Source organism: Dendrobium catenatum, unplaced genomic scaffold, assembly GCF_001605985.2.
Source record: "Dendrobium catenatum unplaced genomic scaffold, ASM160598v2 fragScaff_scaffold_223, whole genome shotgun sequence".
Classification (NCBI taxonomy): Eukaryota; Viridiplantae; Streptophyta; class Magnoliopsida; order Asparagales; family Orchidaceae; genus Dendrobium; species Dendrobium catenatum.
This window is the reverse complement of record NW_021318685.1, coordinates 121,199-132,392: the sequence shown is the minus strand read 5'-3', so window position 1 is coordinate 132,392 and position 11,194 is coordinate 121,199. Positions and strand designations below refer to the sequence as shown.

General features: G+C 36.3%; 1 protein-coding gene across 1 annotated transcript in view; it reads right to left on the bottom strand.

Annotated features, from left to right (window-relative positions):
• LOC110103032 (monodehydroascorbate reductase, seedling isozyme-like) overlaps positions 1 to 11,194 on the bottom strand; it is a 32,665-nt gene that overhangs the window by 11,286 nt on the left and 10,185 nt on the right. Inside the window, exon 2 of the mRNA XM_028693056.1 lies at positions 11,150 to 11,188. Within this exon, the coding sequence (XP_028548889.1) occupies positions 11,150 to 11,188 (39 nt within the window). The remainder of the gene's footprint in view (positions 1 to 11,149; positions 11,189 to 11,194) is intronic.

Here is an 11,194-nt window from a genome sequence, read left to right as displayed (position 1 = left end):
ATAGTAATGTGCTCTTTCCATTTCTTAAAATTAGAGCCACTAAGCACTGGAATGTTATGTAAATTGGCAGATATAGAAGAAACATTAACTGAAAAAGAACAAAAAAATAATACACAATAAGCAACAAAATATGGTGGGCCCTTTAAAAGATACCTAACACAACATCATAATTTAGTCTTTGGACAGAAATTATAATTTGTAAATGGTACTCTTAAAATTATAGTTAATAAATATTAATAATAAATTCTGCCAATAATAAGTCTTTCTTTGGACCGACTCATTATATGCATGAATAATCCAAAAAATTATCACATATTTATTACTATATCTTTAGAGTCTGGCCAAAAAATAATCTTCCTTTGGGCCGATTATTTTTCGCATAGACTAGAAAATTTCTTTAGCATTATTCAATTAATTTTAAAATTAAATAAATTGATTTAATAGAGGTCACTTTGGTGACTTATTATTTCAATTTAATTTAATTTCAAATTAATGAATAATACTATCAAATGAGAAATATTCTCATAAAATAAGATAAGCATCTCACATTTATTTTATCCAATTCCGTAAACACAATAATAGAATTAATATTCCATGAAATAAAAAAAAATTCATATGAATATTAACTATAGTGTGAAGAAATCAAAAGCCACTAAATAAGTACAGGAAATAGATATAATGAATTAATTAATAATGGCTTGTAACGATTCGATTCACGAAGCACAAATTCTAGAAAACTTTATGAAGGAACAAGCAGTTATAAAAGTATAGGCTCATTTTCAATTCCGGCTTGAACTAGCCAGCTATGCATTAAATAATTAACATTTACATTAGAAACGTCAAAATTTAAATGAGATGTTAAAGTAGCCAATAGATGCGTCTATTCAAATACTTCCATGAACTAAATAATTCATTTGCAAAATTGCAGAACTATTAAAAGCAATAACAATGGAAGTTATATTATAACTGCAACGTAAAAAATTAACATAGGAACTCTTCACCCAATGGTTGTGACGTTTGGAAAATAAAGCCAAAAAATAACTGACATGTTTTACGGAGAAGAAGAACCAATTGCATAATCGAAATCCATCGATTAAAGAGCACATTTGATTACTGAATCCATTGTTCAAAATCAATGGAACAAGGAACTTCAGTCAACAGTTATTTCACATATATGAAATAGAATTTCCAAAAGAAAGAACTCTTCAAACTAAAATTCTTTTGATAAAAAAACTCAAACAATCAATGAATTAATCAGTGAAAATAATTTATCTTTGATTCAACATGACAACCGGGCTCTGATACCACTTGTTAGGATTATCTGGAGACGAAAATAACAAATCGATCGTCTCCGAACGACATGCCAAATCATCGAGAAGAATTTTCGGAAGCGTACCTGAATCCATTGAAAAGTAGAATTAAGGTCTTTCGATCTTCCACGTTTAGAGCGGTGTTCTCCAAGAGAGCGAGAGACCCCTTCTTTTCACTCAAGATGTGAAATGAGGGAAATGAGAACTTAACCGCTTAAACTGGGGACCATGACCCTTATATACTTTAAGTGTAAATATTTTATTTCAGCCCATCATAAAAATAAAATAAATACCCGACCTCTACACAAATTAATTCCATACAAAATTAATTGAGATGCCACATAAGCCAAATAATAATTTAATACTCAAATAGACACAAATTTAATTGGCTTAATTTTAGATAGCGTCTAATATATAATTCTTTATTTATATGTATAAAATATATTGGCCCACATATAGAAATTTCCCAACAGATCGGAGCTCACCACAGCGACCCCACCACCGAGGATCAAATACTTGAAGTGCTTTCCAATTGCGGCCATTGATCAACGCACAGCACAACCTATCCTCGCGACGTGAGGACGATGGGACTGTAGTGTGTGGATATAGCGCTTTGAACATGTTGGTTTGTTTCTTTTTTTTTTTTTAAAGAGAGAAAAAATTTTTGTTAAACAAAATAAATTAAAGTTAGATTTTGACTATTAATAACAGAATTAGTTATACATTTAAAACACAAACATATTTTTATTAAGTTTATAAAAAATAGTATGAAATTAATGTCAAATAAATCTTGATAAGTCTTCAAAAAATTATCTTGATCAGATACGAATCTAGAGGCAAAATCAAGTTGGAAGCTTCCAAAATTAAAATTGGGACTATCCAAACTCCTATTTCAGCAAAATTACAGTCAAATTGAGCGTCTTGGAAATACGAACCCAATGATACCAAATTCGACTCAATCCGAGCCCAAATAAGTCCTAATCAGGGGTCCAAAGCACTGTTGGAGGGTTTGAACCACAATTTGGGTCACTCAACGGTTTCCAAACATGACGTACCTATAGTCGAATCGAGCGGCTTGGCGAGACGAATCCAACGAGGCCAAGATCATTGAATTCTAACATCACTAAAACATTCAAATGTCCACCAAACGATCTATGATCAAGGGATTCAACATCAACCGTCCATCCAACCACTCTTCATTTACCCTTGATCTCTCACCTATTTACGGGTCATGCACTCCAGAAACCTATAAATAGACCACTCATTTCTCTTGAGAGGAGAGGGAAGCAAGGAGAGAAGAAGGAAGAAGAGAAGGAAGAGAAAGAAGAAAAGGAAGAAGCTCCTCCTCGACCACCGCCTGAGTTCGTCGAACCACCGCCTGAGTTTGATGGACCACCGCCTGAGGCCCTCTCCTTCATCGGACCACCGCATGAGGCCCTCGCCTTTGTCGAACCACCGCCTGAGGCCCTCGCCTTCGCCGGACCACCGCTTGAGGACCTCACCTCCGCCGGACTACCGCCTGAAGTTGTTGCTCTGCCTGGCAACCACTTCAGGTCCTCACCTCCACCGGACCACCGCCTGACGCAGTTGCTCCGCCTGGAAACCACTTCAAGTCCTCACCTCCGCCGGACCACCGCCTGACGCAGTTTCTCCGCCTGGCAACCACTTCAAGTCCTCACCTCCACCGGACTACCACTTGAGGCCCTCACCTCTTCTGGACCACCGCCTGACGTCGTTGCTCCGCCGAACCACCACTTGAAACCCTCAACTCCGCTAGGCCAGTGCTTGACGTCGTTGCTCCGCCGGACCATCACTTGAGGCCCTGAGTTCCATTGAACCACCAACTGAGGCCCGAACTTCTCCTAGACCACCACTTACATGACGCCCGGACTTCTGCCAGACCACCACCTGATGCCCGAAATTCTGTCAGACCACCACTTAAGTCTCGAACTTCTACTAAACTACCAGTTGAGGTCTGAACTTCTCTCGGACCACCACTTAAGATCCGGACTTCTGCCAGACCACAATATGATGCCCAGAGTTCTACCAGAGTACCTCCCTATAACAACGGTCTTTTAGACCCCGATCTCCTAGTCTGCTGACTACGGTCCTTCTGACCTCTGTCGCCTACTATGGTCATTCTAATCTCTATCACCAGACAACAGTCTTTCAGACCCCGATCTCCTGCCGACTACGATCTTTTCGACCTCTATCGCATACTATGGTCTTTCCGATCTCTATCACCAGACAACGGTCTTTCAGACCCCGATCTCCTATCGACTACGATCCTTCTGACCTCCATCGCCTATTATGGTCATTTTGATCTCCATCACCATACGGACGGTCTTTCAGACCCTGATTTCCTGCACACTACGATCATTCTGACCTCCATCGCCTACTGTAGTCCTTCCGTCCTCGATCATCAAACAACAGACTTTCTGACCCCGGTCTCTTGCCTACTACGGTCTTTCGGACCCCTATCTCGTGTCGACTATGGCCCTTCCAACCAAATGAATATGCCTATGTTTATTATTATATCTCCTAACATGTAATGCATTATTTATGATGTACATTTGTATCATCAAGTTAAGGCCTATTCTCTAGGAAGGCCCTCATTTGTAATTGACTGCAAATACTAGTGGATTCATTCAAACTGGGCCAGGCCCCATGGCTTTTCCCCCTTTTCAAGGGTTTCTACGTTAAAAACTCTGGTGTCTCTTATGAACGCTACACTCTGTCTCTTATCTGCTTATGTGCTGGATCTTCGTACAATACTAAGACGTTAAATTATATATTTCTCTACCGCCACGAATATTCTAGGACGCAACAAATCTAACAATAAAAAATAGAAGATTGATCTTCTCAGCCTTAACTGAAGAAGATCGTGATAACATATAAAAAATAAGAACTATGAAAGATGGCTTCTATGGCAAAGTTAGAAACCTTGAGGCGCCGAAGTTATTGCGCAAAAGACGATCAATGATATGCTTGATCAATGACCATGAAGGTGAGCTTGACATTGGTAGCGATGATAGGCATCAACATCGGGCGACGATCATGTTGGTGGTGCAGGAATCAAGGTTATTAACAATAATGACCATCAATTATATCGACAATGGAGTAAGGGTGTCAATAAGTGACACGACCCGAACCTGACTTGGAAATACCAGGCTCAAGCCGACCCGATAAAGAAATGAGTCGTGTTCGAGTTAACCCGTTAACATGGATTCACCCAAATTTACCTCCAACCCACTTCTCCCACACCACGCACAACCAATATGGTACTCACCCACGATGTCTTCCCTCGCTTGCAACCCCGCAACACACCCCACACATAGCGCCCTCGCCCCGCACTAGCGCTCGACACACTTGCACAAGGTTTTCCCTCACCTGCTCATGTAAGCCGCATGCTCGCACTCACCCACACCCGCCCTCTCACCCACTCGCACTCACGCTCTCATATAGTCTTGTCAGGCCGCCCTCACCCGCAGCACAGTTGTGCAGTCGATAGGGGTTGTGAAGTAACCTATAAAATTGTGAAATGATTTAGTACTCTATCAATCCCTAACAATGCTTAAGTTTTCTTTGATATTAAAAACTTATAAAAATTACACTTAATATACGCAAGTATACGCGTCAAATTAAGTAATATAGTGATAGAGTAGAGTATCGATTATACTCACTTTCGAATACTAGTACTATCTACTAAAATTACAACAATTATCCTACTCAATAAAATGGATATTGAGGAGATTCAATCACTTAAATAAAAATTAGATAAAGATAATGAATGCAATATATTGATATAATATTTTGGATTGATGAATATAAATAACATATTTTTTATAATGATATATATATATATATATATATATATATATATATATATCCTTATATCTTTGTCGAGCTTGTAGGAACAAAGGATGTCCATAGACTTCCTACGATTATATCATATCCTTCAGAATTTAGTACATTTGATATCATATGCCTAAGTATAATGCATACTAATTCAATATTCCTGGTTATGCCTGCTTCCCTTCGTTGAGGCTCTGTATTACACATAATTTTAACTACGAATATGACCACTATGTGCATTAAATTAAGATATATTAATATTGAAAATATTATTTTAATCATTTAAGTAATAAGAGAACTCATTAGTACTATATATGACATTTACATTATCAATCCAAAATTAGAGAATTCAATCAAATATAAAGTTGAATTGAAGCAAGCTTATTTTTATTAATAGAATGATAGAAAGAAAACACACGATATAGATATCACCAGAATGATTCAATATATCACATCTACACTATTTTTACTTACAAAATTAATTCCACAAACACAAGTTAGGAACTCTAATGATGGTATTAAGTACTTTCCTAAATTCCCTTAGTTTTCACCTTAAAAAAAATTCAGATTCAGAGAAACACTCTAAATTGTACTGAAAATATCTAAGTGACTGAACTCTCTTACAAATATAACACGGTGACTATTTTATAAGAAAATATAAAGTAGATATCTGGTGCTGCAGCGCTTGAAAGATCGGCGTCGCTGCGCCCAACAAATGAACAAACACCATTACATTATTACACTATTATTCTGGCTCCGCCAAAGTGCTTGCTAACGTGGATCATTTACTAAGTGAACAGTCGAGTCATTTCATTGACAGGTCGTGTCTTTGAGATAATACAATTGTTATATCATGGTGTTGCTAACTTTCGAAGGTTGCGGTATCATAGGAGCAATTTTGGCACTAAGGAATTATAGATTATGACGTTGTGGCACTGTAAAATATAGAACATGGCACTATGAAGTTGATATTTTGATCCTGCGGTGTTACCTTACAGATAAGTTAGTACCGCAATGTCCTTTTGTAACGCTCCAACAGTGTCCTTCTGGGGGTGGCGGCGTTGATTTCTCTGAAGCCGCTGCACTGAATGATACTTAGAATTTTATGACTTTTTTATATTTTTCTTACACATCGTAACTAAAATAATATATTTTTACTAAAAATATAACACGTTATTTACCCTTATCAGCAGCTCACGCTTGCATTGTCGGGTCCACGAGTCGGGTCGAGTTAACTCGATAACTCAGCATGGGTGAGGTCCGGGTATGAATTCATAATATGTTTATAAAATCAGATCTGATTCAAATCAGTTGAACTAGACCTGGGTCAATTATGGTTTCGACCCGAATACCCATTTTGGTATCCCTGTGATGGAGCGTGTCCAGGTTGGCATGGATGATGGGTGTTAGCTTTGTTGGCAACAACAAGAGTTAGTTTTGTTATCGATGGCAAGTGTAGGCCTTATTAACAATGATACTTATTAGTATTTGAGTTGATGGAAGATTTTAACCCTGTGATAATGGCGAGCATAATCATTAGGGCCAACGACATATGTTAGCTTACTATTAGTAGCGGGCGCCACTGTTATTGTAAACTTTAAACATACATATTATTGGCAAGTGTTAGTTTTAGTGTTGATTATAGGAATAAGTATTGTTGATGATAGTGGACATCAATTTTCACACCACAAAATCTAAACGGGAAGAATTATATCTATCTTTCATTTTAACTATTTAATTAGAGCTTATCAATTTCTTATGAACACCAGAAAAAAAATATAATTGCATTTTGTCTAGAATTGTCGGAAGAAATTTATGCATGTTATCCGAAGCCTCATATCATAAGATTCTTATTCTTTCTTGAAAATATGTTAAACTACATAATGAATACATATCCCAGTAAATAATCAAAATTCTACAACTAAAATCAACACAATGAAAAATAGAATATTATGTTTTCAATTATATAAAGAAATTTATGCATCAATATCTATATTGATTATATGTACTAAATTGAAAGAATTACATCTATCTTTTAATTTAGTCATTTAACTAGAGCTTACCAAATTCTTATAAATAATGAAAAGAAATATGATTGCATTTTTTCTAGAACTATAGGAAGAAAAAGCATGGCATACGGAGCCTCATATCATAAGATCTTTATACTTTTTTGGAAATATATAAAATTACGTAATGAGCACACATCCTAAAAAGTAATGAAAATCTTACAATCAAAATTAATGTAAGGTAAAAGAGAATAGTATATTGTAAATCATATAAAAAAATGTATGCATTATCTAAATCGGTTATCTATATCGATTGCTTAGTTTATAACATATCACATCTTAGTCTATTATATCATAAGTCGCAACATTAGTACATTCAACAATATTAATGCCAATAACCAGTATCGATAATGGTAAATAATATTAATGATAATAAATAATATCAGTGTCAATCACAATGTCAGTATAGTGTTAGTATCCTTAATATATATATTGAGTAAGGTTCTTGTCCAACAGCAAGTGTCATTCAAGTTATCTAAATATGCATGTCCGTCTTAAATACTTAGATGAGTAAAGACCATGCACCTTATGAGGGTTATACATTTGAAGGTGTTTATATAATAGAAATTGTATAACTCATAAGGCATATGTATTTTAAGGTTTCTAGATGAGTAGAGATCATATCTATCACTTATTGCATGAATATTTTATAGTGAGGGTATTGCCCAATACTAGTTGTTTTTCAACGCATTCTTAATAGTATGCATTCTAGGGGTTTTGAGTTGAAAGCCTATATAGTACTTACTTTTATGATAGATTTTTTATAAGGACCCTATCAAATATTCAATACCTTTTGAGGCTTCCTTACTAACGTGCCATATTAGAGTTTATTTTTGTAGTATTTTCTAAGTTTTCTAAAAAATTAATCAATAATCTATAGTGAGGAAAGTTGTGAGAACTTTCCTAAGGAATTATTCCTACTCTAAGTTGTTATCATGAGTGTGGGTCTCTGAAAGGATTCTGCTCGTGTGGTTCGAATGCAAAGAGCACGATCACACTGTCCCGTAGGACAAAATGGTCGTAGACCTTTACAATCGACACAAGCAGGCCGATGGAAGAGCAGATGGAGTTATATATACGATTAGCCATGGAGGATAGCGGCTTTCACCTACACACCTCGATAGATAATAATATATATAACCCTAAATTCACGAGATTTCCCCTATTCGATACATCAGCATCTAATAGGGTTTATTTGATTGTGGGGATCGGTTTCCTACGGGCGCAAGCCCCCAAAGTTAATTACATCCTAAGCCTTGACTTAGGAAAACTCTCGATTAGGGATGTTAGATTATCTTTTTCAAATGGGTTTAGTGCAAGGGGAAAATTCTAGGCTTTCCTAATCAAAGGGGAAGGTCCCAAATTGGCTCAATCAATCACCCATGGTTCATTCAACATCCGGCCGGTCTAAAGAGGAGAAAAACTGAAAAAAAGAAAGAGGCCACGCACTCAAACAAGCATGAGAGAAAGAGGGAGGCGGCGTCATCTGTGTGACACGGATAGGTAGGATTTATAGTCCCCGAAAGAATGGAGAACTTACCCACCAATAAGGTGTATAGAGGTACACTTGTACCCCCCCACCTTTAGACCCTAAATCTATAAAAGATGTAGTGTTGTATGCACAACACTAACATCTATGACCTAACTAATGCAGTCCTGGACTTATTCTTTGTCTGACAAATGATGTATGCAATTTTAAAAAGGCTTTATAAAAATTGTTTTTTGAATGACTAAACTTCCCCAGGTCCGGCACTTCATCCTCATAGGCCAGATTATCCAGACTCTACGCGCGGGCGGGAAAGCTTGTCTAAAAGGAGAGAGAATGTATGTATGCGCCCCCGAACGGTTCCGGCTATTCCCTAGAATCGTTATATTTCTATATAAATTAATCTTAAAATTTTATTATTAATTACGAGTAGAAGAATTTTTATCCCTAAAGAGCCTAGCGGTCAGACACAAGCGCATGCAAGAAAGAAACCTATAAAAAGCATGCCGGTTCTACTGCGCAAACAAAGTAAGTAAATCACAACACAGAAACAAATCCCACGAAAAAGAGTGTCCATGGCAAGTGCCATACAATATTACATCACAGAGTACAGTAAAGTAATGGTGGCCGGGCTCCACCGACAACAACCCGGAAATGACGCAAATCTTTAAAATGAGGCATTTTACATCTTCAGCCTTCTTCTTCACTTCCTTGATTCATCTTTGGATCATCTTCGTTCTCCCTTCTGGCTCTTCGTAGTGAATACTCCAAAAGGATGTCCAAATGAAAAAGGAAACCCCCTATAGGAGTTTACTTTTCCCTTTGGACTCCTCGTAGTGAGTGCTCCAAAAGGATATCCAAATGAAAAAGGAAACCCTCTGTGGGGGTTTACTTTTCCCTTTAGATTCCTATCTCTTTAAAAATACATCATTTTAATGATTTTTACAAAATTTACTATCAAATATATTACATTATGAAAATAGAAATATAGACTCTCCTGCAGGGGTTATCCTAAGCAGTTATAATAAACATCCATCCAAGCAATTATATATATGAATTAAAATGCTCATATAAATCACTTGGCCGTGCTCTGATTATTGGGGGCTAAGCAGCTGAAGTAGGTACCTAAAGCAGTTATATATGATTTATTAATTTTTAGCCCCCTTTTAGCGCTGTGTAAGCACGACCACCTGCAAGAAGACAGCATTAGTATGAAAGAGCGTGCCTAACCAATGAGTATTCTAACGTCACAATCACAGTACAGAAAGAAAAGCTAAAAGAAAGTAGTACAAAAATGACACAGCAGAAAAGCTACAACAGGTAGCAAAAACAACAACAAGCACACGAGTCACATGCAGAGCGTCACAACAGAGTACAGAAAAGTAAAGCAGAACAATAGCCTAACCTAAAGCTAATAGTCGTGTCCTAGCAAACTCATCTATGTGTGTGTCGGCTGTGTGGTTTTGATGGGTCCTATATGGGATAGTTTAGTTAGAATTGTTTGTATATTTTTTTGTCTGTTGAAAGGGGCAAAGGAAAGATTTTGGTTAAAGTTCAAATATTAGTGTTTTATGATTGATTTTTAGGATATTTTATTTTAAATGTTTGATTAACTACCACCTTTGTTTCACACCGAGGCCGTGAGGTTTATTTCACCCTCCTTGGGGTTAACTTAATAGCCTCGTAGGCCTGGGTTACCCAGTGATAATTAACTTTATTGGATTATTTTAATTTGTTATTAAAAGAGAAGAAAAATGTAGATAAAATATTTTTTATTGATCATATTTGTTGATTGATTTTAAAAATTATTCTAAGGTTTGATATTTATAAGTATCTTATCCTAATGAATTTTAGATTAAGATTTGATTTCCTAATTAAATCTATATCTTTTAGATTTTAAGTGGATTAAAAGTTAATTATTAGATTGATTGAATTGATTTAGGTTTGTGTTTTAAGTTTATAATTTAATAGTTTCAAATATTAATAAAAACTTACTTAAGAGTTAAGTGTTTTAATAGATTTTTAAAAATTAGATTAAAGTTAGTTGGTTGATTATTAGTAGATTAAAGAAAATTAAAATCTAGGAAAACGTGTCATTAGGTTTTTATTTTAATGTCTCTATCATATAAGGAACATGCATCCTAAGTCTATGTTTTCTAAGACTCGGTCCTTAATTTTTGTCCTTAGATGTCACTAATATTGTAGGATCGAAAGTGACGTTGTTTTCTAATTCCTGAGACTTCTATACGGATGTCGCAGGGTTTTAGGGATCTAAAAAAAAGTAAAAGCAATCCTAAATATATAATTGAAGTTTCTAAGGTCCTAAGGGTGGGAGGCGTACAACCATCTAGGCCCCTAAAAGTTTTCTAAGTTTTAGTAAACTTACAGCACCGGGGGCTACGACCTGGTGGTTCTGCCCGTAGCGCCCCTACCAGATGGGTAGGGACGACTGATGCTTGGATCCGATTGTCCTAGCT